This window comes from Patella vulgata, chromosome 9 (assembly GCF_932274485.2).
Source record: "Patella vulgata chromosome 9, xgPatVulg1.2, whole genome shotgun sequence".
Taxonomy (NCBI): Eukaryota; Metazoa; Mollusca; class Gastropoda; family Patellidae; genus Patella; species Patella vulgata.
The window spans coordinates 10704119-10731742 of NC_065887.2; the positions used below are offsets into that span (position 1 = coordinate 10704119).

At 34.2% G+C, this 27624-nt stretch overlaps 1 protein-coding gene across 1 annotated transcript in view; it reads left to right on the top strand.

Annotated features, from left to right (window-relative positions):
• LOC126832645 (anion exchange protein 2) overlaps nt 1-27624 on the top strand; it is a 96189-nt gene that overhangs the window by 58420 nt on the left and 10145 nt on the right. Inside the window, exons 3-13 of the mRNA XM_056103252.1 lie at nt 7045-7103; nt 9254-9295; nt 15423-15783; nt 17755-17966; nt 18629-18980; nt 19434-19593; nt 20622-20809; nt 21886-22031; nt 22733-22913; nt 23429-23564; nt 26962-27042. Of these exons, the coding sequence (XP_055959227.1) occupies nt 7068-7103; nt 9254-9295; nt 15423-15783; nt 17755-17966; nt 18629-18980; nt 19434-19593; nt 20622-20809; nt 21886-22031; nt 22733-22913; nt 23429-23564; nt 26962-27042 (1895 nt within the window). The 5' untranslated portion in view covers nt 7045-7067. The remainder of the gene's footprint in view (nt 1-7044; nt 7104-9253; nt 9296-15422; nt 15784-17754; nt 17967-18628; nt 18981-19433; nt 19594-20621; nt 20810-21885; nt 22032-22732; nt 22914-23428; nt 23565-26961; nt 27043-27624) is intronic.

A 27624-nucleotide genomic window follows, 5' to 3' on the forward strand; every position in this document is an offset into this window, starting at 1 on the left:
AATCATAAAGCTGTGGTGTTACGGTGGCGGCATAATATTTCACCGTAACACCACAGCCACTCTAACCATTCATAATACATCTAACTATCCCTTTACAGCACTTCACTCCCTACACATTTCCCCTCGTCCTACTTTCCCAAACGTCAACAACACATCTCATACATCCAGTTCGCTGATTAACCCTTGTACCACGTCTACAGGATTCACCATTTTCCAGTTATTAAATGGCGATCGTGTTTCAATCCATTTAAATCTCAGCAATTGGATGGTCTAGATATAAACCTGCAATAGGTGGATTTAGCTCTCTTACATAAAGCATCTTTAAAGAAACGTGTAACAGTATATATGTATCACCCGATTGATGAGTCAAAGTTTCAGTTTTGTTCACTCATGTCAGTACTATTTATAGATCATTATATACATATTGCATCAGAACTATATTTGTTTGTTCATAGAACAGGCAAATTTTGTAGAAATATGGCAAAACTAAAGTCTGTTGTTAATAAAGAAAGCACATATAAATGTTATTCCCTAGACATTCATTTGTCATCTCGGAATCCCAACAGATGAGATGAACAATTAATATACTCAAACACCATAAAGAATAACTTTATTGAGATTGAAAATTTGAGCTCTTGTGCACTTTCTAAATAAATGCAGTATATCCTTTTTTATTGGAAGAATTTATCAGAATCTTCCGATAATACTGAGAAATTTGATTGTGAGATTTTTCATCAAAAAATATCTGTGAATGAAAGAAATGCCAACTGAATTTTAAGAGCACAAATGAACATTATATGTTTTTTAAAGCACAAATGAATATTATATTTTTTTAAAGCAAAAATACAGTTATTGGAAAATAAGTCTGAAAATTGATTTTAAAAGCTAAAGTTGAGTTAGATTTCATAAATTCTTATGTATGAGCGTGCTGTTTAATAGGGTCCTGATTTTCTTGGTTCGTTCTAAAAATTACGTGATTCAATGATTCATGATATCGGTCATGTACTTTTAGAAAGGTGTTTGACCCAGGATGAAGTCACTTGTTGTGATGGAAGTTGTTTACGAGAGAAGTCACTGTTAAAGCAACAGATAGGAAGCTGTGTGTGGTTTTTCCTACCATGCGATACAGGTTCCCTAAAGCTTAGGTAAAGTTTAACGCAACCTCGCTAATCCACTCTGGTAACGACAGTCTATAAAAATAGTTGGGAAGGTGTTTGTGTAAGTTCAATAAAACGATGGAGTTTAATCTTATGAAATTGTCAATGAGTTTGTTTTGACAAGAAATTGCGCTCCATTTTTTTGTTTAAAATGGTGGCTCCCGCTTTTGTTGTGAGGACATTTGTCCAGTTATTTTTATTTCACGATAGAATTAACATGAAGAAAATTTTTATTTGTTTTTCACCTAAAAGGATAAAACATGATTGTCCTGAACACGTTTTTTTACTGAATATGTACAATTGAGTGGCCAGCATATCCATTTATAAAAGAAACCTGAATGGTGTGTATTTTACTATGATGTTTGAGGCATGTTGTTTACATTCATAAAACTTTTAGAAAACTGTTTTAAATAATAAAATAATGGGAAGAGAAAATGGTGCATACATTGTACATGTAGTTGAATTAATACAACAGATTGTGTTATATAATTATATAGTATATTTAAATAGTGATGAATTGAGTTAAGGAAGTGGCTGTTGTCTTTAAGGTTATCATTGTTGACAAGGAATTTTATTTATAAAAGTAAATTGGGATAACAATGTTTAGTATTATGTATGGATAGGTATGTAAACCTTGGATATTCAGTTGAAGAATCACTTCGCTTGTGTTTAGAGGAATACACTTAGTTCTGTTGGTACGTATTGTTAGTATTTAATGTTATAAAAAAAATTGTCTAACTAGGAAATGAAATTAAATAAGTGGGCTTAACATGGTACAGGCTAATAAAGACAGGTATGCTCCATGCATTATGAGTGTCATTTTGCCTGGACAGCTGTCAAGGGTTCTTTAACGTGCATGACAACCTGTACATAGGGCCCCAATTGAAGAATCACTTGACTTGTATTTAGAGGATTAACTTAGTTCTGTTGGTATGTATTGTTCGTGTTATGAAATGAAATGAAATGGGGCTTAACGTGGTACAGGCAAATGCACCATGCATTTATAGCTACTACGAGAGACATTTTGCCTGGACAGTGGTATTTCACCTACTCATCTTCAAATTCCAGTTTTCAAGGGTTCTTTTATGTGCACGACAATCTGAAAACATGGCCACAGTTTTTTGTCCCAGCCAAACAACTAGATGCTACTTAGCAACTCTTCTTTACTATACATTAACCAATATGGGACTAACATATGGTTCTATAGACATATATTGTATGCAGAAAAGGAAAACCAAAGGAGTATTGATAATTCATTGATACTGTATGTAGGTTATTTTGTGACTAACACATGGTTCTCTAGGTATTGTACATGTATAGAAAAGAAATGTAATATTTGAGCTAGCGGTTCTGTGAATATTATATTAGGTATCACTCTACAACTCATGAGATAACATGTAGTTGTGCTGTTTTAGCAGGAGTTTCTGTATTTAATGTTTAATTTCAAACCATTCTTGGGATACTGTTCAAATTCGTCGAGAATCATAGAAAACTATTGAGGTTCTACTGTCCCATAGTTTAAATTAGTCTGTCTAGATTAGATTATGAGTGTTGGGTTTACAACTGTTTATATGTATCGAACAGTTTAAACTGTATTCTACAGGCTTAATTTTTATTCTGACCTCTATAACTATGCCAAAGTAAGAAATAAGATTTATAGTATATAGATATTGTATGATTTGAGACTTGCATTTTCTTGACTTTTTTTTGTTTGTTTTATCTTTTATTTTAGTCTATTGATCTTTGTTTGGAAGATAAGTTTGCCTGAATAACACCATTTCTGTATTTCTTTGTAAGGCATAAGGCAATTGAGATTATTACATGTCAATTTGAATTTCTAGTTTCGATTGTATGTTTTCATGGTAGAATGTAAATGAAATGAAATGAAATGGGGTTTAACGTCCTACTGTTCTGCTCCAACTGTGTTAATGAAGATAGGCATATGCAATACAGGGTGCTATGAGGGAAATTTTGCTTGGGCAGCGGCACTATGGCCTACTCTTACATGTATATCGAATTTCAACTGATAAGGGTTATTTCACATGCACACCAATGTATACACGGGTCCTCAGTTTTTTTTTATGTCCCATCTAATCGACTAGACAGCTGTTCTTTCTACATGAATAATCTGCTCAACTCACAAAACTTAGTTTTATCTGAAAGTATGATATTTGTCATGACCAGCAAAAATAAATAATAAAGAGTAAAATAAGGTCTTTCGTAGAGTCATGTGATATGGTTTTGATTCCCAGGTTAAACTTTATAAGAAGCAGGGTTGGCAACATTCAGTATCACAGCGCAATTTGCGATACATATTTTGTCCGTTGCTATTAACATGAAGATTTATCCACATTTTGAAGACTAGAAGGATTTCTCAACAGTTTCAATGTGTCTAATGCCAAATAAAATTTTGTGAACAAAACTGATTTCTCTGTGTGACATTTTCTTCTCGAACTACCCAGACACAATTAATTATACTATATAATACAGGGACATAACTCTATCAATAAGGACTATTAAACTGGAAATAAGGAACCAAGTTGTACCACTCAAGTTGCGAGACATATCAATTTTTAAAAAAAATATCACTATTCAATTTGAACAAAATAAATCCAGTGTATCCCCCACGTATTGTAAAGAAAATATAAAAAAATTAATTGTAAAATGAGAAATCAAAGTAAAATATTATTGTTTAGATCGCGTGTGTCTAGTTAATTGAGCTTATTCGATAACTTCCGTGTGTGTCCAACTGAACAAAAATAGTAACATAAGACCTAACGGAAAGTCAACTTCACAAACTGTCACAGCTACCTGTAACAGTGCTAAAAACATCTAAAAATGAAATCTAATCATTTGTTATGATTTAAAGAAATATCTTGTTATACATGTATAGGTGTTTATGTTGAAACTGAAAAACTGTTAATCAATTTTTAAATTTGCTAATCAATTTTAGCAAAATTGGACTTTTTGATTAGCAGTGGTCCTACTCAACTGTGAAAAATTACCAACAGCCCTGATAAGAAGTATGATTGCCTGTCTGACCTCGTTGGTTTTCTCCAGGTCCTCCAGTTGCAAGCAAATTATTGAAATACAATTGAACCATATGTTTGTCCCAAAATGACCCTTTTGTTTTGGGTAGATATTAAATCCCATTTCTCTCTCTTTCGTGTTGCTATTTTTATTTTTTCTATCTATTCAATATTGTACAGATACTATATATCTGAAAACAAGTCGTAGCATATTGCCCGACGCAGACCTGGCTGACATTTGTTGGCCGAACAATGTTTTCTGACAAAAATTAGCGGGCATGGAATTACCTCATAGCACACTGTATGGCATATGCCCATCTTCATTAGCCCAGTAGGAACAGAACAGTATGATGTTAGACCCTATTTCATTTCTAGATACTAGTCCAAGTTACAAAGAAAAAAAATGTTAATTCTCATTTAATTAATCAAAAGGTTATATTTGATATAGGACAAATGAATTGATATACAGATGATATTATGATTAGAGAAACAATTACATGTACAGTGGACTCTGTCACATCTGAAGTCTGATCACTCCGGATTGCTGTGACATCCGACATGATTTTCATGTCCCGATTTATTTCCTTATTACTTCAGCCAAAAAATCGCTGGTAAATCCGGATTCTGTATGTTCCGGATTCCGACATCAATCAGCTGTCCCGTCACATAATTTCCATTGAATCGACACCGTATAATCCGTATTTCAAACGGTGGGTGTGAAGCATCCAATTATCGGTGAGATTAAAACTCAATGGGTGTGAAGCCAGAAAAGATTAACAAGCAATCACCAATCAATTATCGGTGAGATTAAAACTCGCAAGCGCCGGTCTGTGTTGATTACTTTGATAATGTTATGAATTCTTTGTTGATTATTTTACAATTTATAATCTCTTGTAAGAGTGGTATTTGATTTTAGTTACTCATGTCAAATACCGCGACATTATATAAAAATTGCCGCGATTGAAGAATCATTATACATTATTGTATTCAAAATGTCTGAACGTCCTGCAAAGCGTGCCTGAACAGATTTGACATTAGATGTAAAGCGGCAACTTATAGCAGATTTCGAGAAAGTTCCACGACCTGCGCAGAAGGAATTAGCCGTTAAGTATTCAATTGGCCGGGCTACAGTGCCAGACATATTAAAGCGTAAAGATGAATTTAAACAGAAGTTTGCCGATAATTTGAACTGCAGTATTGCACGCATGTATTGTTATTGTTAATTATTTAATGTAATAAAATTTTGAAAGTACAGAAAGGTTTATCATTTTTAAAGGGAATAGCATTCTGGTGATTCGAAGCTACAATATAAAAATACTTCCGGTTTTCGAAGTTACAGTATTTCCGGTTTTGGAGAAAGCTCGGTATTCCGACACGCTGTGTGAACCAAAATATTGTAACGATCCCGTACAGAGTCCACTGTATCTGACATTCATAGTAAGGAAGGGGTTGGGTGGGCAAATGGTTAACGCCTGTGCGTTGCATCATACCGTCTATCATTTAGTCAAGTGTCGTGGTTTCGATTCACCGGTTCTACGTGACAAGGAGTAGGGTCATCTGTCCAGCCTTGTGTGTTTTCTCCAGGTCCTGGTTACCTCCCACTGCTAAAGAAACCTACGCCCAATTGGAGTAATGAACTAAAATTTAACCATATGTTAGTCCCATAATGACCTAGTGTGTGTCGAGTGGACGTTAAACCCCATTTCTCTCTCTTAGTACAGAAGGGAATGCGAAGTTAGGTATGAATAGTGATGGTCTATTTATTATCTTGCACTTGTTTGAGTCACGTTAGTGAGTTTGGTACTGTGTGTCTCAGTGAGTGAGTAGTTGTCTTATTAATCAGGAAGTCCTGTGACTGATTCATCAAGAATTTCCTGTGTGGTTTTACCCATATCTTTTGAATTTGGAATTTCTGTTTAAAGAAGAGTATGTGGAAATGCTGCTGTCTGGGGCTAAATCTATATGTTAAGGCTGAGTTGGCTCGTAATTGTTGGCAAGATTGTAGGTTATGGTTAGGGTAAGCATTGAGCTGGCCTTATCATTTAGCACTAACCGCTGTCTGGGCAAAATGTACCTCCTAGTACATTACATGGTGTATAGTATGTCTTTCTTCATTAGCCCAGTTGGTGCAGGAAAGTAGGACGTTAGTGCCCCATTTGATTTGTCTTAGTCCACATTTCAAGATTTATTCTGCTAATTACAACTGCCAGATTATAACTCCAATCTATTTATAGAAAATGGGGAAAACCCCCTCTAGAACAAAGATGTCATTATGACCTCCTCACAGCTCAACATTGCCTATTCTATGAATCATTGTCACATGATAACGATTTTGGTGCTACATGTGTATAAATTTATATAAACCCTGATATTTCACTCTAATCGAAGGACATCTGATCTTGTCCAGCCATGTGACAAACTATTAAGTAATAAAATATCTTTATCATAATACAATCAGTAAGGACTAACTGGATTGTTTGTTTCAGTGTATCTAATCATTGTGATAATTGTATTTGATTCAGTCTATATTTAGCTTGTACCAGGAAATAGAAGATTTAGTTGATTGGTGTGATTTTATATATACATTGTATATATACAAATACTTTTAATCCTCTTTGACTTATTATAATCCCTGTAGGTTCTAGGCAGTTATTTTTTAAATGGTTTAAAGATGAATTGGTTGACTAATTAACAAGTTCCTTCAGGAAATGTTATCGTGTGAAATCATACATGATTTCAAGACACAATTGCTTTCTTATAGAAGTTAAATTGTTCTATCACTATTTATATTGTTTAAATGAAATATATATTTTTTTAATTGTGATTGAAATTAGATTTTGTTTATTTCTTTATTTCAGCCTATATGTAATCTGTTAGCATAATGTCACATAGAGGAAGAGATACAAAATCACAAGAGGTAAGCATAATTTATATGATAAAATCAAAGATATTTGTGTATAAACTAAACAATTTCTCATTTATTTGGGTGACATTTTGATTAGTATTCTCTCAGTGTTTAGGGGGGGGGGGGGGGTGGATGGCCGAATGGTTAGCACGTGCACGCTGTATTATAAGGTCTTTCATTGAGTCAACTGGCGGGTTGTACGTGACAAGAAGTAGGGTAGTCTGTCTAACCTCGTGGGTTTTCTCTGGGTCTTCTGGTTTCCTCCCATTGCTAAAGACCCCTACGCGCAATTATTGAAATAAAATTAAAAACCATTTGTTAGTCCCAAAATGACCTAGTTTGTGTTGAGTGGATGTTAAACCCCATTTCTCTCCCTCTCTCTCTCTATCAATCTTTTTAAATGCCTCGAAAGGATTATTATCATCATTAATATTAAAATCTGGCAGTATCCTCTATTACACTTGCTTGAAAACAATGAGAGAATACGTCACCTAAATAAATCAATAATTGTTCTTCCATAAGTATGTGTTATGGTTTATTGCTCTATCCAGTTACTAGATGCTTTTAAATGATTATAAGAATATCTTTTAACATTCCAAGACATAGGAAGCCCTTGAACTAGCCCTTAATCATTTTGTTTCAGATTTCTTAGATAGGCTACATGTACCCAAATTTTAGTATGATTGATAATAAAACTTAAAGAAATTGCTGGGCTTGTGAACGGCGGAGGTATATGCCTCCTTGCGATAAGTGAGGTTACACTGATTTGTTTCCCTATGTTCTCACTGATTTGTTTCCCTATGTTTTATGGTGATAAGTGCCTACCCTACCTCAAAGTGTCAAGTCAATATGCTTTAATAAGTTATGGTGATTATTGATCATTACAAGCTCACCCATAAAGTTATAGAGTTACGTAACCCTGTTAAGAAAATCTAGCGGGCACTTAGGAACATCTCAATATTTTAAATTGGAACCTTTAGAAGAGCTATTCAGCTGTATGTTAACAAATTGGCACTTGATTTCTATACTTAAACAAACTTGTGTCAATGCTTGTAGAATTTGGGATTTCCCCTTTAAGAATCAAGTTTACAGACAGATTTAAAAAAGAACTAAGAAACGTTTATTAAATGTCAGTGACACTTCAACTTTTATTTTTTCACGTTTCCTTCATTTAAAATTGGTTCGACAACAGATGTACATAAGGTACAATTTTATGGATACACAATTACTGAGTTTAATACTAAGCGAAGTTTCGACAAGGATCTCTCGTCTTTATCAAGCAAATGATACGTGTATGTGAATAGTAGGCAAATATATACAGAATATGCAACAAAAATAACAGAATATGCAACAAAAATAACAATTGTATTTGATTGTTATTTTGATGCATATTCTGTATATATTTTCCTACTATTCACATACACGTATCATTTGCTTGATAAAGACAAGAGATCCTTGTCGAAACGTCGCTTAGTATTAAACTCAGTAATTGTGTATCCATAAAACTGTACCTTGTGTTAATATGTTCAGTTACTAAATGCCAATCAAAGAAGACAGATGTACATATTGAAATTTAATCCCACATTTACATTTATATCTCCTCTAGCAAATAATACTTCCACAAATGATACTTCCACAAATAATAATGAAACAAATAAATTTTAAAAAATAAATATTTAAAGGTCACCGGAAAAGCTTCATAAATTTTTTAAATAATGCAAGTAATTATGTCAAAATATCCTTTCCATAAGTATAACACGATCCCGAATGTCAATGTTACCTGCCACAGGTAAATTTCAACAGGTAGATTTTCGCCGTTCGCCGTTCGATATTCAGTGGTCTTTGATATTCTGTTCCACAGTTACCCACTCTTTGTCAAAAACCTAGTGAGCACAACAGAGGGTATAGTTGTTACGGGATTCTTTTACTGGTTTATCTCCCCACAATGGCGTTCCAACAACAAATTTACGCTAGCTTAGCAATCGCCAGTGATTGTAATCCAGCTTAACTTCAGCGTCTGAATGTCTTTATCAGCTCAGTAGGACGTTAAATCCCATTTCATTTAATTTCATTTCCTTACATTTACTAACATAAAGGTTACATAATGTCCTATTGATACATTATTTATAGGATATGAGTAGTTATATTGTGAACTATTTCAGAATGAAACTCCCACAACCAGTAAACAAACGGAAGTAATTGTGGTAATAAACCTTAGATAATATTTTTAACCGTGCATTAGAAAGCATGATGTTAAATAATTATTATTCATTAGTTATGTAATATGTTACTTCAAAAGAACACTACCTATTTGATTTGGGTCGAAAATAAGATTTGATTTGGGTCAAAAATAAAATTTGATTTGGATAAGTTTCATGTGTTGATTTATACAGGTCACAGTTCTATGGAATACATTTACTGCTCATTATTCATTGACTTTTCGACTAGGTTTCTTCTTAGTCTTTTTGATGAAGACCTAGTGGAAACATCGCTAAATAATAAGCAGTAATTGTCAATCTGTTTGAAACACAGATCCTATTTCGTTATAGGATCTCGAAGAGTTGTTATATAACCCGCGTTCTGGTTGATGTGAGGGATTAACCAATGAAACAGTTTTTGTTGTAGCGAGTTCTTGGCATGCTGTGCATGGAACTGTGGGTGTCCCAGTAGAAACATTGACCCTGATTGGTTAATCAAAAGTCTGATGTCATACATGTAGGGTCAAAAGTTGCTTGTATCAACCCTGACGCTACATCCCACTACAACTTGTCAGATCTTCATGCAGTGATAGCCATCCAAAGTATAAAAAACAAAGTGAAATATAGATCTGTATTTTAATCAGATTGTATTTATGTATTATGACCTGTGTATTTCAAGTTCATTTACTTAATGCCATTGAAACAATTTATGTGTCGATTTGTTTTGCAAGATCTATTTTCATCCAAAATTTTACTCGCGCAGATAAATCCTTTGTCAACAAATAACCAGTTTTGTCGACAAGTGCATTCAGAAACAAAAGGTGCAGATTCCCTTTGTTTGACTGACGAATATTTTAATTGTATAGAACTTGCTTCATCAACCCAATTCAACAGTCCCCCTAATCATTGATTGACTTTAAAGATTAATGAACGTTTTTTTGTGAATATTGCATAAAGGTGACCATCAATGAAGGATATGTTGTAGACGTGTATATTCTACACATTACATTCAAAATTTAAATAATATAGAAGATGGTAAGTGAATAGTAAGACCCTAATTCAGAGCTTTATTTTGACCTAAATCAATGTGGTGCTGTTCATTTTACTTGTATTATATTATAGCTTTGTATTTTCATGCATTCCTGCATGGTTTGAACTCATCATTTCAATTCTGTTGGTCTTTTCAAGAAAATAAATTAATAATAATTCTGTTTGATTTTTATATTTTCATTTGCTTTGTTTAGTTTTTAAGTTCATAATGAAAATTACATATAGATAGATTTTAGATAAAAAGTTCTAATTTGTAGTTATTAATATTAATGACCTTTCAGAGACTTGCATCTTAGTTTGTTGTTTGTAGTGCCAATGCTAGACTGTAATCTCAGATCTCATTGACAATTGGGAAGGGTGGGATGGCTGAATGGTTAGCGTGTGTGCGCTGCATCATAAGGTCTGTCATTAAGTCAACCGGGGTGGTTTTGATTCCCCGGTTTTATGTGACAAGGAGTAGGGTCACCTGTCCAACCTCGTGAGTTTTCGTTGGGTCCTCCGGTTTCCTCTCACTCCTAAAGACCCCTACGCGCAAATGAATTATTGAAATAAAATTGAACAATATCTTAGTCCCGAAATGACCTAGTTTGTGTCGAGTGGAATGTTAAACCCATCTCTCTCTCTCTCTCTCGCTCTCTCTCTCTCTCATTGACAATTGTATTCTTAATCTACCTTCCAAATTTTTATGAAGTTAGGGGGGTTGGATGGCTGAATGGTTAGTGTGCGCGCGCTGTATCATAAAGTCTGTCATTGAGTTGACTGGCGTGGTTGTTTCGAATCCCTGGTTGTACGTGACAAGGAGTAGGGTCACCTGTCCAACCTCGTGGGTTTTCTCCGGGTCCTCCGGTTTCCTTCCACTGCTAAAGACCCCTACGCGCAAGCGAATTATGTAGTCCCGAAATGAACTAGTTTGTGTCGAGTGGACGTTAAACCCCATTTCTCTCTCTCTCTTTTATGAAGTTGGTGAATGGCATGTAGAATATGAAAATCTGTTAACTAACAACCCAAATACCCCATTTGTGCTTCACGAGGTTTTCATTGAGTCAAGTGGTGTGGTTTCGATTCCCCATTTGTGCGTGACAAGGATAAGGGTCGCCTATCCAATCTCATGGATTTTTTCTCCGGATCCTCCGGTTTCCTCCCACTGCTAAAGACCCCTACGCACATGTGAATTATTGAAATAAAATTGAACCATGTTAGTCCCGAAATGACCTAGTTTGTGTCGATTTGAGTTAAATCCTCTCTATTTTTAACACTCTTCAGACTAATCAATTTCATTGATGAAACCTGACTTCAATAAACTCTGCCTTCTATTCAAATTTCCTGTCACAAATTCTTCCGTTTTTACTTAGTATTTGATTAAAAACGAAGATCTTATCGCTAAAGACAGGTTTGTTATATTTTATTGTAGCAAAATATATAACATTAAATCCCTATTTCATTTCATTTCATTTTGATATAATCTGTGAACAATGAAATAAGCCACTGATTATAGATTTGAAGCCACATCAGTCAATCACCTTTATAAGTATTATATATATTTTAATAACTTTTTCTTGTAAGGTATTACTCATAAAACCTATAACAAAAGATTTTTTACTGTTTGAATTTTGATCTGACTCTAACTAAGCTATCTATCTGTTTAAAGATCCATTATGTAAGATTTAGATAAAGAGCGAGTGACAAGACGTGTGCAATAATTTCAACTACTGTACTGGTTGTTCGAAGCTAAATCTCGCTCCTCCATTTTTAGCTTAAATTAAGATATGGCTTTACTGTTCTAATCTATGTAATATTGGAGAAATCTGATGCCATCCAGAGATGATTATGGCCTGTATAGTGTCTAATTAATAATTTATATAACATTTCAGGCCTATAGAAAGACCTGCATTAGGCAGATTTAGCTCTTGCATAATGTATGTTTAATGAAATATGAGAGTGATATTCTGTCCTACTTTCTATGGCAGATAGTTCATTCAAATTAAATCTCTTTCCCCAGGGAAAATACCATCTAGAACAAAACAGTTTTAATTAGAATGCATGCCACCACATTCTGTTGCTTTGTGAGAAATGTTTTTAGTTGTGAAATCATATTGATTTTAACTTAACTTGTCCAGATACTTGACATTTAGATAGTTGCACAAGTCATACAGCAGTCTGACTTTAGGGTACAGTCCTATAAATGAATGAATGAATGAATGAATGAATTGACTGATTGATAAGTGAAAGGATGAATTTTTTTCCTTTAAAAGGAATGCATCAATGCAAAAGCAAACTTTATATTTGACAAGATAAAAGATTGAATGAATCAAGGAGTAGTCAATAAATATGCCCACTTCTCAGACCAAATATTATGTGGATGTATGAATGACCATTTTTCACGCTAATCATTAGGAGCCGCTGTGGTGAATAAGATGCTGGCTCAATAACCATGTGGTCTCGGTTTTGCTCATGGTATTGGTGGAGAATTTTTGCGTGCTTCCCCCCTGTCAGTGGGGCAGGATGGGGCGAAAAGCTGAGGTCCCATTTACACGTAAAAGAACCCCTGACAGTTAGGATTCAAAATAAGAGTAGGTTGTAGTGCTGCTATGTAGGCCAAAATTTCCTCCATGATGTACGAACATTTTCATTAGCCCAGCCGGTGCACAAATATAGGACGTTAAACCCCATTTCATTTCATTTCAGACTAATCAGTATACATTGTATTGATAAAATTGTATTGATAACATTGTACATTGTATTGATACATTGTATTGATAACATTGTACATTGTATTGATAACATTGTACATTATATTGATACATTGTATTGATAACATTGTACATTGTATTGATACATTATATTGATAACAGTGTATTGATACTTTGTACATTATATTGATACATTTATTATATATTAGAGTGGTGTTTACTTGTCTTTCTGTGGTGTGATCTATAATTAATCAAGTTTGTGTATTTGTTTTGTATACATTTAGCACATGTGGGATGTTAAAAGTTGTGTTGTTTTTTATGTTGTTTTTTTAAAAAGATATAAAAAAAATACACAAAATTAATGAAAACCAAAGATCTATCTGTGTCATTTGTGACTATGATACAAAAATCCTGTCAACTGTAACAAATACTTAAAGGTGCATTATGTAAGAGCTAAATCTGCCTATTGTAGGTCTTTCTTCTGGTTTCAAATGTTATATAAATTATTAATTAGACATTAATTAACTACCAAGACAATAATGAAGACAGTAAAAATGGATAATCAAGACTTTGTATATTAACGGTAGTAATGACAATCAAGGCTAGGCTATAATTGTATCACCGATATCTAGGCTCAGAGTTAAGTAATTTGACTGAAATTTTCAGCACATTCTATTTTCATTATCTATTTTGTAACTATTGTAGTGAGACCTGTCAGCTCTTTATGTAATCTTACCTAATGTCGCTTTAATTAGACCTTTATTCACATGAAGAACTTATAATCAGTTCTCTAGGTCATCGAATGGCTCAGTTATTCTATAGATTAAAACCCCCTCACAATTTAGAATTTAATGATAAAATGTATAATTGAGACTTTGTTTACTATTGTGGCAATGGTACTTGACAATTGAGACTTATTCAAATTTCAAACACTCATAACTTTGCTCAGAATAAAGTAACTTGACTGAAATTTTCAATATATTCATTTTTCATTAGTGGGTATTTATTTTTGAACTAACAAGAACGGACAGCTCTTTTATCTAAATATTACATAATGCGCCTTTAAATTATTTTTACATGTAAATGAAATTTTGAACACTTCTCAAATGTATGCTAATCCTATAAAACAAAATGTCTTTGCCTTTTGCAATAAGGGGGGGGGGGTGGATGGCCGAATGGTTAGCACGCGCGCGCTGTATCATATGTTCTGTCGTTGAGTCAACTGGCAGGGTTTCGATTCCCCGGTTGTACGTGACAAGGAGTAGGGTCGCCTGTCCAACCTCGTGGGTTTTCTCTAGGTCCTCCCCTACGCGCAAGCGAATTATCGAAATAAAAAAAATTAAACCATATGTTAGTCCCGAAATGACCTAGTTTGTGTCGAGGGGACGTTAAACCCCATTTCTCTCTCTCTCTTTTGCCCTAGAATTGAATGATGTGCATTATATATTGTGTTTAACTTAGTTTTGAAGTGACAAATGTTTTAAATCTTGCCTTCCGTGTTAATATTTAATTAATGAATATCTTCATATAAATGTGACAGTAGGATCTCGTATTTTATGCAGGATTTACAGACTTAGTTCAGATTAATTAACAAAAAACAATTTAGAGTATTTTAATATATATTTGTAAGGTTAATGATTTATATTGTTCTCTGCCTTTCGAAGAAAGCAGGGGAATGCATGGGTCTGTCTATCTGTCCGTCTATCCATGCTTTTGGAACAAGATAACTCTGTTTCTAATTGGATTAATAATTTAGCTAGAATGTTCAAACTTCCTATAGGTGTTTCTTATGTGAATGCCTTGACTGAGTTTGATGATGAGCACTTTCTACTTAGACTAAGCAGAGATAAGCAATTTCATTGTTGATGCTTTGGTACATAATAACTTTGATTCTAATTTTAAAGAGGCCTTCCTCCAGCATACAGGCATTGTGATTTGTTTTCAGTTTTAGCAAATAAAATTAAGATATAACATAAATAAAATTGTAGATGTCGAAGTCCTTCCTGGACCTCATTGATGCAGAAGCACGCCCTCAAGTATTTAATTAAACATCAACACTGATACAGAATTATCTGCCGCGATGTCACGTAACCTCAGTGCAAGCGGATATGTTAAATAAACCGATTTCACACACACCCATCCAGATGCATTGTTTTTAATAAACAAAGTCAGTATTGATTATTCCTGTCTTTTTCATATCCTTTCACTATAATACGGAAAGCTATTCATATATCTCGAGCGGTTTCAGGCGGCCTAAGGAACTGGTTCTGTTCAGGGATGTACCAGTTATTCCAGTATTAATACATCTTTATTTTTCTTCAAGGAATTGAGGTAGTCTATATTTACATGCATGAAGTGCTAAACGGATAAAAGTAATATTTTTATTTTTTCAGCATTCTCCAGAAGAAGTGGTTCCATTAACACAAGATGAAGAATTACCCGAAGGTTCCAGTCCGTCGAGTACAAATGTTGATCTCGAAGGTCAGCAATCAAATGGAGATCTGTCTCCATTTTTGCGGTCCATATCAACAGAACCGGAATTATCCCACATGAACAGAAATAAACCGAGTTTTGATGACACGTCCACACATCTACGTTTTCTTCATGATGACGTTGAGAAGCTGTATAAACCAGTATTTGACATTAGTTCTCTTACCAACCAGTCAGAAGCTGTTGTGGATGATTCGGGACGACGCTTTAGTGTGCCATCATTTGTAACGGAGAAAAAACAATTCAGCGAGGATGATTTTAATAGTAAGTCTGTTAACATTTAGTGCTCACAAAAAGATTTCATTATTCTAGTTCAAACGGATTTTTCAAATATATTTATTATTCAGGGTCGATAAACAATTTTGATATTCAAATATTTCATCAAACAATGTTGGTTGGTGATGAAAAACCATTTAGTTAAAAAATAAGAAAACACTAACAGATAATGGACAGAATCACAATTTCTAGAAATCTGAAAAATGCATCTAGGATCGATCAAAAAATTCAAAATTTTAAAATGAATATTTAAATAGTGAAAGGGAGTTGGCTCGCCGAATGGGTAAGGTGTGCATGTTGCATAAAACAGTCTGTCACTGAGTCAAGTGGTGTGGTTTCTATTCCCCGCTTGTAAGTGACAAGAAGTAGGGTCGCCTGTCCAACCTCGTGGGTTTTCTCCAGGTTCTCTGGTTTCCTCCCACTGCTAAAGAACCCCACTCACAAGCAAATTAATGAAATAAAATTGAACCATATGTTAGTCCCAAAATGCTATGACACAGAATCTTAGTAATGCTTTCTGATACATTGATGATGTAACTGTCATTCATAGAGCTTTCAATATGTTTAGTTTCTAAATGACAAGGTTTTTGTGTTATCCAGACAGTATTAATAAAGATACATGAATCATTTGAATCACATCATATCGTTTAAGATGCATTATGTAAGAACTAAATCTGTCTTATGCAGATATTTTTGGGGGGCTTCAAATGTTATACAAATCATTATTTAGGCACTGTTCACCTGCCAAGCCAATAATCAACTCTCTAGGACATCGGATGGCCAAGATATTGAATGAATTAAAATGGATAATTGAAACATTGTTTATTATCATAGCAAGAGCGACTGTCAAAACTTTAAACACTCATAACTTAGCTATCTATTTTTGAACTATTATAGAAAGAATGGGTTGCTTTTTATCTAAATCTTACAGACTGCATCTTTAATCGTCAATCCATTCCTGCCCTTTTACAAAACCTCTGGATATCTGAGCCTGAGCATGTACTATTGGGACGGGGGGGTTGGATGGCCGAATGGTTAGCACGAGCGCGCTGTATCATACGGTCTGTCATTGAGTCAACTGGCGGGGTTTTGATTCCCCGGTTGTACGTGACAAGGAGTAGGGTCGCCTGTCCAACCTCGTGGGTTTTCTCCGGGTCCTCCGGTTTCCTCCCACTGCTAAAGACCCATAAGCTCAAGCGAATTATTGAAATAAAATTAAACCATATGTTAGTCCCGAAATGACCTAGTTTGTGTCGAGTGGAGGTTAAACCCCATTTCTCTCTCTCTCTCTCTCTCTCTCTCTCTCTCTCAATATTGGGACATTATTCATGAAAACTTATTTTAAGAATGCAGCCTTTTCATTGGTCAAGAGCTAGGATTTTAATCCCCAACCAATCAAAAAGCAGTATCCTTAAACCATTTTGTGCTCCCGTCCCGACGACTATATAAAGTGAACATCCGCACAATCTCACTTAAGCCTGATGAGTTCGAACTGAACAAAAATAGTCACTTCATGAGAGTAATCTGGGATGGCTACTCGCCACTCATAGATTTCTTATTTTATTTTAATATAAGTTTTCATGAATAAGCCCTGTGTCCAAGGCCTAGCTTAAATGGAACGAGGCCCTGGCCTGGGCCAGACTAGAATTGCCGGGTCGCTAGCGCTACGAAAAGAATTAGCATACGAACGATCGCCCACGTCACATGTTTTAATCAATCACAGAGATGGTTGAAGGATCACAGACTCACCCCGTCTCCACGCATTGCGCCGCTAGACTGAGAGTGGAACTTTCATATGGAATTTAATACTTTTTTCTCTTTTTGCCATGAACAGCGTGGCCTCGGGTTTTGGTCCACTTGGCCCATGCCTAAGCTGGGCTGTGCCTGTGTCTATCTAAGCATGTGATATTAATGACCTTATTACATTATTATGTTTGTTTTGTTTTTTTTTAATTGCAGTACATCGAAAAGTATCATACCCACACATACATCAACCTCTTCGCTCGCTTTCCAGTCGGTCAATGAAAAGTATGCCACAGACACACATCAAGAAAAAAAAGAAAAAGAAGAAGAAAAAGAAAATTCGTAGTTTTCCATCGAAAGGAGCCATTCAATCTCCGACTATTCCAGAAGAGGAAGATGAGGAGGACGGAGAGGAAGATGGGGAGGAGGTAGGTTTCAACATAATTCTTGGAAATCCTTTAAATCGATTGTTTCACTGACTTCAATCTTTTAATATTGGGGGGTTGGATGGCTGGATGGAAGAGTAGAACGTTGAACCCATTTCATTTGATTACTTATTGCCTTTGTTTGTTTCCTATAATATCTACAGACAAGTAGTGAAACCTAGCACTATAATAACCAGTGAAGATTTATAGAAACCTAGTGCTGTATAATAAACCAGTGAAAAATTATAGAAAACTAGCACTGTATAATAAACCATTGAGGACTTATCGAAACCTAGCGCTGTATAATAAACCAGTGATTGTATTCTATGTAAATGGTCTTTGTGTTATTGATATGCCCTATTACCAGATGCCACTCAATGTTTATAACGCAGTGTCAAGTTAAAAAAAAAAAAAAAAGGATGACAGATTATCATGTGCTGTAATGACAAAATATTCATTTATTTCTGAAATGACAATATTTTTCTATTAAGAACATTACTACAAAATATTTTGCTAATTAGATCGTGTTTCCTAAGAAAATCGGTGCTCATGTACTTACTGGACAGTGAAAGTGTTTATTTGTTTTTGTAATGGAATGTGTCTTTTGTTTCTGTTAAAAAATCTCTTAAATTAGGATTAATTCCTTTTTGTTGATTAATCTCCAGGACTCAGATGAAGAAATGGAAGATGTTGAGGATGTTGATGACACTGATGCAGCTGAAGATACTGACCTGTCTGCACCAGTGTCTAGAAAAGCGAGCGAAGTACATGTTGGATTTTATATCGGTGGCAGTGAGTTAACAACAGGCCCTGATCATCAAGACAGTGACATTCCACCAGAAATTATCATCTCCCAGTCCTCTACTGATTTCTCAGATTCCAGACCAATGTTCACATTTGAGGATGAAACTGAACCTCAATTATCGGAAAGAGTTCCAATGTTGGATGTTCCAATGACCAGCCAAAGTCGAAAAGTCAGTTCAGAGTCAACATCAGGTCATGTTAAATTCTTACTTGGTAAGTACGGTATATTATGTTTATTTTCTTTCATTCTTTATTCTATCGAGCCCAGAAACCCAAGGGTGGGTGGGGGGAAGCGTCTGGTTTAGTCTATGGGCTTTTGATCATAAGCTCTATCATTGAGTCAAGTAATGTGTTTTGGATTTGCAGCTTGGATGTGACAAGGAGTAGGGTTGCGTCTCCAACCTCGCGCTAAAAACCCCTATTTCCAAGCAAAGTATTGAAATAAAATTGAACCATATGTAAGTCACAAAACGACCTAGTTTGTTTGAGTGGACGTTGGCAACTTAAACATTGTTTTGATATCGTCATCAATTTGTATCCCTTTATCTTGGATACCTCAGAAGTATTATCGTCACTTTTGGCATCGAGAACAGCATTTAATCTACCTACACGATAAACATTCCTTATATCTCTTCATATTTTTTTGCCCTTCTTATTAAATGTTAGGTGGTGAACCAAGTGAAATAAAACTACATAAAGAAGATTCTGATGGAGAGATCTGGAAGAGAAGGGATAAAGAAAATGGTCATGCAACAACAGAACCAAATGGTTTTGCACCAACAGAACAAAATGGTTATGCACCTACAGAACAAAATGAACCATCAGTGTATGCATAAATATTTTTTTAGTTGACCTTAAACTCTCAAGCGTCTTGTTTAGGCGCCAGGTTGGAATGTAAACATGATTTGTCAATTATTGACATTTTACCCTAAAATGTACGGGAAAAAATTCAACACTCTAAAAATAAGGAGTAGTAGTTACCTAATAAAACATACAGTGGAATAGCCAAACAAAACAGTACCAGAGTACAGTTCAGGCAATCTAAGATATGGCAATCTGAATGGTACAAACGATCTAAAATATAACAATCTGAAGGGCACAGACAATCAAAAATGTGCCAATTTGAATGTCAATCTGAACAGTACAAGTAATCCAAATATATCAGTCTGAATTGTACAAACAATCCAAAATATGTCAATCTGAATGGTATAGACAATCTAAAATATGTCAATCTGAATGTCAGTTGGAATGGTATAGACAATCTAAAATATGTCAAACTGAATTTTACAGAAAATCCAAAGTATGACAATCTGAATGTCAGTATGAATAATACAGACAATACATAATATATCAATCTGAATGGTATGGACAATCTAAAATATATCAATCTGAATAAAATATATCATTCTGAATGGTACAGAATGTCAGTTTGAATGGTACAGACAATACATAATATATCATTCTGAATGGTACAGACAATCTAAAATATATCATTCTGAATGGTACAGACAATCAGAGTGTCAATCTGAATGGTAGTGGCTATCCAAGCTCTGAGTAGTCACGTTATCAATGGAATAAAGTTATTGATGAATGGACACTTATTGGGTTATATACGGTATGTTTTATTTGTTATGTTGTAAAGGGTACGACTGTCTGAACAATCTGGTATTCTTCCAAATAAATCTCTGGTTTCCACCCTACTGTTAGTCAACCTCTCGTACTGGCTAGAAACATCTGTAATGCAATTTGTGATAAATTCGATCAGATCTAATAGAAGCCTCAGACGAGGTAGGAAATGAATGTCCAGCCTTTGTTTATTCACCAAATTATGCGAAACGTTCTACATATTTTCAGTTCCTTAAGTCGAACGAGTTCCGGAAAGAAACGTCACCACCATCATCATCAACATTTTAAAGAAAGAGATTTAATATTAAGGCGCCAGAAAGGAAGTGAAGTTAAATTAGATGGAGAATTAAAACGCTCGCCAACCGAGACAGATGAAGCTGCATTGCTTCATAAAGCTGATCTGGATGAAATGGCCAGTAAGTTTAAAAATAATAATAATAATAAAAATGTTGCCCTTAAGATATGTTCTTTTCAGAATAATTAAATGGCAAGCTGAAAAAATATTTTTCGTATCGAAATATATGACACAGAATTTTTTTTATAATAGAATGGAAGCTATGATAGCGTGAAAGCTATGTCTGGGGAAAATATTGTTATACTAGAGTTAAAATTATGTCTAAGCTATGACTGGGGAAAAGCTGTGACTGGGGGAAATATTATTATTATAATTAATAGAGTGAAAGCTATGATTGAGGAAAATATTATTATAACAGTATCAAAGTTATGTCTAAGCTATGACTGGGGAAAACATTATTATTATAATTAAGTGAAAGCTATGTCTTCAACCCTTGTGATTCCTTCCCTTGATTGTGGAAATATGCCCACATACCAGCTTCGAAGTCACAGTGTATACAGTAGAATCTGTGCGAGCAGCCATTCCTTCTCAGTGACAGCTCCTTGTAAGCTATCGCAATAAGTCTTTTGTTAATTTTGTTTAGTTTTACTTGGTATCAACTGAGATTTTATTAAAGATGCATTATGTAAGGTTTAGATAAAGAACTGGCTGTTTTTGCTACAATGGTTCAAAAACAATAATGTAAAATGAATATATTGAAAATTTAATTCAAATTACTTTGTTCTGAGCAAATATTTCAAAGTTTATAGTTTTGTCAAGATATCTGAATTGATTGTTTATTATCATAAACACGGTGCTGGTTATTCAATGCTTAGCTTTACTTCTCCATTTTTATATTAAATCATTAAATAGCCGAACCGTTCTAATCTACTTAAAATTGGGACCATCTGATGGCATCAAGAGTTGATTAAGGTCTTTTCATATTAATAAATGTCTAATTAATAATTTATATAACATTTAAGGCCTAAAGAAAGACCTGCAATAGACAGATTTAACTCTTGTATAATGCATCTTTAAGAGTTCAGCCATGACAATTCCCTTGAACGACTGATGAATACAGATTCTACTGCATATACATGTAGATCTATATTTTAAATTAAGTTCATTTTAAGATAATTTAAATATTATATTTTTAAGGTCACAGGTGGGAAGATGTTCGTGGTATTAGAAGACATAAAATTAATCGTAGAAATAAGAATAATTTTCAATCTATTGTCCATATTGGAAAAGCGCACAAAGAAAAAAAGAAACCCAAAAAAAAATTTGATCACAGCCCACATGATGTAAGATATATTACTTTTGAATATTGGTTAAATAGATATGTATATGGATGAAATATAAAAGTAAATAATAATGTACATTTCGTTGTGAGGGAACCACTGTGGCTCAGGAGTAAGTCGCTGGCTCGCTTGCTTCTAATTCGTGTGTTTGTTCCTGGTGATGGCCAAGAAAGTTCATCAGGATTTTCCGACGTGGTTTCCCATTGTCAGTGGTGCAAGACGGAGGTCCTGACAAGGACAGCTGTCTATTTGTTTGGACGGGACGAAAAACTGAGGTCCAGTGTACACATTGGTGTGCACGTAAAAGGGCCCTTGGCAGTTGGAATTCGATATAAGAGTAGACCATAGTGATGCTGTCCGGGCAAAATTTCCCTCATAGCAAACTGTATGGAGTATGCCCTTCTTCATTTGCCCAGTCGGAGCAGAACAGTAGGACGTTAAACCTCATTTCATTTAGATTTCGTTGTGAAGTCATGTGATACACATATTGAGGGTAATCAGGTCATGAAATCATGTAATACACATATTGAGGGTAATCAGATCATGGAAGTCATGTAATACACATATTGAGGGTAATCAGGTCATGAAATCATGTAATACACATATTGAGGGTAATTGAGTACTGATGTCATGTGATGGACGTATTGAGGGTAATCAGGTCATGAAGTCATGTGATACGTTTATGTTTTATTTATCATTTACAGGTATTTGTTGAGTTAGATGAATTATTTGTTAAAGATGAACATGAATGGGAATGGAGAGAGAAGGCTCGTTGGATCAAGTTTGAAGAAGATGTTGAAGAAGGGGCAGAACGTTGGGGAAAACCTCACGTTGCCTCACTTTCTTTTCATAGCTTGATTGAATTACGTAAAGGTTTAGAAAATGGTGAGAATAAATATTTTCGGTATGTTCATGTTACAGTCATATACTGGTCGATTCCCCGCTTGTACGTGACAAGGAGTAGAGTCGTCTGTCCAACCTTATTGGGTGGCTGAATGGTTAATGCGTGTGCATTGCATCATAAGATCTGTCATTGATTCCCCGCTTGTAAGTGACCATAAGTATGGTCGCCTGTCAAATCTCGTTGGTTTTCTCCGGTTTCCTCCCACTGCTAAAGACCTCTACGCACAAGCGAATTATTGAAATAAAATTGAACCATATGTTAGTCCCAAAATGACCTACTTTGTGTTGAGTGGACGTTAAACCCCATCTCTCTCTCTCTCTCTCTTTTTTTGAAGAGCATCGCCCTTAAGAACAACAACAACAAGATGAGTAGAGCTTGGGAACCAGTACTAGGTCTATAAATTTACAATCTTAATTTGCAGAAATACACAATATTTATTTGATTAATTTATAATTGGGATGATCATTTAATTAAACTTTAATATTTTGATTTACAGGTACTGTGTTATTAGATTTAGAAGCAGAAAATTTACAGACTATTATTCATAATGTAGTCGAAAATCTTCTTATTCGAGATCTGATAAGTGAGGAAAATAAAGGAAATATCCTTCGCACTCTTCTTTTAAAACATAAGTAAGTTTTTCATTCAATTACTCTTTTTTCTTTTTTTTATAAAATATATATATTGCTTATAGAGTCTTGTAAAAATCAAAATTCTGGCACATTTGCTTACTGTTCACGCTTTCGATTTTTGGGTGGTTTTTAAAATTTAATCTCAAAATTAATTTCCACATGATTGTTTTATGAATTTTTTTATTGGATAGAATGGTACGGTCACTGAATCATTAATTTATTTGTACTGAATTCTTTGGGTGAGAAATTGAAGCGCCTATTTAAAGTCTGTGAACGTCATTTGTATTTTACAGAAAATATTAAATTTTCTTGTGGCTTAAAGATACCTTCCCACGTACAAAATGGGTGATTTGATGATACATTTGGACTAAAAACATATTCAAACTAATTAATCTATAAAAATTTTGCTTTAAATCCTTCTCAAAACATTGTATTCATGAGGAAATACTCCAAGCTATAAAAAATCTATTAAGAAAAGTCATGTTTGTGTCACATGACTTGGCTGATGCGTACCTAGCAATGGGTGCGAAGCTGGAGGAGGAGAGAATTCATTGCATACAAGACGATGTTGTCTTTAATCGCTGTCCATTTATCATATTAAATTCTTGGATTATCCACTGCTCACGTCTTTTTCCGTGGTTTTTATCTCAGAAACTGTTGTACATTTAAGTCTCTCACAATTTCCTAGTCCGCTCGCCATCAAGTTTATCAACATATACATCAAGCGCTCTCTAACACTGAGAGATCAGACAATCTTCGCGTGCAACCTTTGATGTCACTCGAGCAGACATCCCTGATAGTCGGAGACCCTTACATTTTTGTCCTGTATGCGCTCCATGGTTGTTTTTCAGGGGATTCAGTTTTTTTCTAGTAAGATTGGATGTTTCTACTTCCATATATACCAAAATTGTCATACTTTATTGGAAATAACCACCTGATAAATACTTTTGTGGGAAGGTATCTTTAATGAAGTTTTATGTATTAATTTAAATTTTTATCCAGATTCAAAAGATTAAAAGCATAACTCTTTAAAATGAGACATCAGATCAAGCGTATTCTTTACTGTTTTTTTGGGCACAAATCAAAAATATCATATTTTAAATCTAATCATTGATCAACTCATTTGCTATGATAAAAATTCATTTCATGTCATCGTACTTTGATATTAATTTTCTCTTACTAGATAGATATTTTAATTTGATGTAATATTTTATATTTTCTCTCTTCGTGTGAATTCTTTTGATAGTGATTATAATGACCGTATTCGATCCAATAAGCACTTGGAAATTCCAGAAGATTTTTTTTAATTTTTTTTTTTATATAAAATGTTCAGTTCAATAGCGTCACATTGGTTTCATTTTTATGCCCCCAATATTAAATTGTGGTCATATTCCATTGTCTCTCTTGTAATTGTCCACAATGGCTTGTAAACAGGCTAAAGTTGTCATCTGATTGACTTGACTCAGTTTTAATGTCTATGCGATAAAGAAACGTGTTGATATTTAAAGATTTCAGATAATTACTTCAAGAGTTATGCTTTTTCGATTGAGAAAATAGGTTTATAAGTTCCAGTGATATGATAGAATATGTGCTTATATATGGTCGAATACGGTTTATATATTTCTATATATGTTGACCTTTTATTTAACACAATATGTAGAATGTAATACTTGATTATTTACAGAATCTAAATTTACAAAATATGTGTTTTATAGCGTGATTAATTATATCTTCGAGAAATTCATGTAACAGGAACATTATGAGTTGTCTACCCTTTTAACTTTTTGAAGTCATAAATTGTTTTTATTTTCTCAAATTTTGATCATTTCTTATCATTCAGACTAAAATATACAATTCAAAATTCTATCAATATTTTTTTTGTGGTAGGCATTGAATATATTTATGAACGTTACATGGAATTCTCTATATTTACTTGTTAAAATCCTTCTATGTCTTATTCTTCCCATCCCATCCCTTCGTTTACTTTCCCGTTAAATGTATTCTCATTTCTTATTTCTACCCCTTTGTTCCCCACCCCTTATTTATGATGCTGTTTATATTCTTACAATCTGATACATCCAAAACAAACATTTAGATTATTTCCCCCCCCCCCCCCTTTCCTGATAATTTAAATCAGATTTATTCCATTATGGTTACCATCAATAAATTTGTAAAATTTATATACGTCTTCATCAAATTTATTATCTCTGTCAACAACGATTTGAAAAAACTCCACCTTGAGATTTGAATGTGAAAACGACTGCTTCTGCCGACGACTAATCTCAGGAATTTTTTGCTAGTAGCTCTGCATATTAATTAAGTAATAAAAAAACATACGGTACATATTTTGATTTTTTTTATCTTTTGGTTGGTACTCGAACAAAGATTTATAATCGTAATCATGAGTTTTATTACTTGAAGTTATATTTATATGGTTTAGCGACAGTTTGGAATAAAGTTGGTGCCAAACTCTCCAAAAGTTCTTGCTAGAAATATAGGCATTGACAGACATAATCAGTTGTAATGCTTAAAAGCTACTAATTTGCTTCTGTTTTGGTTTTAAAAATTGAGATAAAAAAATTTGCTGAAGAGAATTTAATGCTTTTTTTTATGTTGTCTCATAACATAAGAAATTTAAAGCATGGATTTAAAAATTAATTTGAAAAATTGTTAGATTTCAGCTATGCTTGCGTTATTTTCAGTTGTCAAACTAGTGCATCAATGAAGTTTAGCAAGCCACATATTGTGTTAAAATTAGTTCACCGTGCTTAAAAATATATCCCTAATATTAATATTTCTTTTCAGCTACCCTACCATATTAAACATTATTAATTTTCAGTCTTGCTGAGGCGTGTATACAAGATCACAGACTTTATACACTGCAACTTTATTCTTGTATATACTCCCCCCCCCCCCCGACTCTCTCCATATCACATACATTTCATGTTATTAATATCAGTCCAAACATAGACTTGTCTCCACCACCCCAACCCCATTGCCCCCAATTTCATCCTTGTAACCCCTCCCCACCTCTCTCTCCATCTCATACTATGTTATAAGTATCAGACTAGATACAGACTCGTACCTCCTCACCCCCTGACCCCATACTGCACAACTTTATTCTTTTATACCCCACCCCCACTCTATATGATACTATATTCAATGTGATTAATTGCTGTCCTGACATAAAATTTACCCCCACCCCACCCATCTCTCCAATCTATACTCTTATCATATACCGCCCCCTCCCTACTTCCCCATCTAATACATCTTTACCCCCACCCACCCCACCCCACCCCACCCATCTCTCCAGTCTATACTCTTATCATAAACCCGCCCCTCCCTACTCCCCCATCTAATACATCTTACTATTTAATAACACCGTGATTAATTTCAGACATGTGGGTGATAAGCCAATGTTCCTACGCCGTAATATATCATACAATAATCTTGTAGGGCTTGACGGTTCCTCCCGAAGGTTTGATATTATATATGTAACTATATATATGTGAATCAATGGTTTCTATAGTCAGTTTCCCTTTACTACCTATATATGGTTATGAGATTTGTACCAACACTAACATAACACTAGCACTAATCCTTTACCAAAAACCAATGATACAAATAGCGCAAATTAGCACGCTTAATGTCCTTTTGTTTATTTCAAAATGTTTCAATGGCGTTAATTTAAAAATGTTTCAATGATGTTTAAAGCAGATTAATGCAGTCAAACAAATCTGTGCAATAAGATTAATCTTTATCAATTAGTGACATTTCTTTTCACTTGTTTCGATAAAAACTGTAGAGGATCCCGGTAGAAATATCACTTAATAATAAAAAAACAATAATTATACTTCACAGAAATGTTTTCTGATTTTTTTTGTTATTTTATTATATAGAATACAAAGCTTCAAAATTATATTTCATAGAAATGTTTTCTGTTTTTTTTTCTGTTATTATATTATATAAGATTCAAAGCCTTGAAATTATGAAATCTTTAAAATTGTCATACATGCCCGTGAAAATTGAGTTTTTCTTGATTAAAAGACCTGTGGACCAT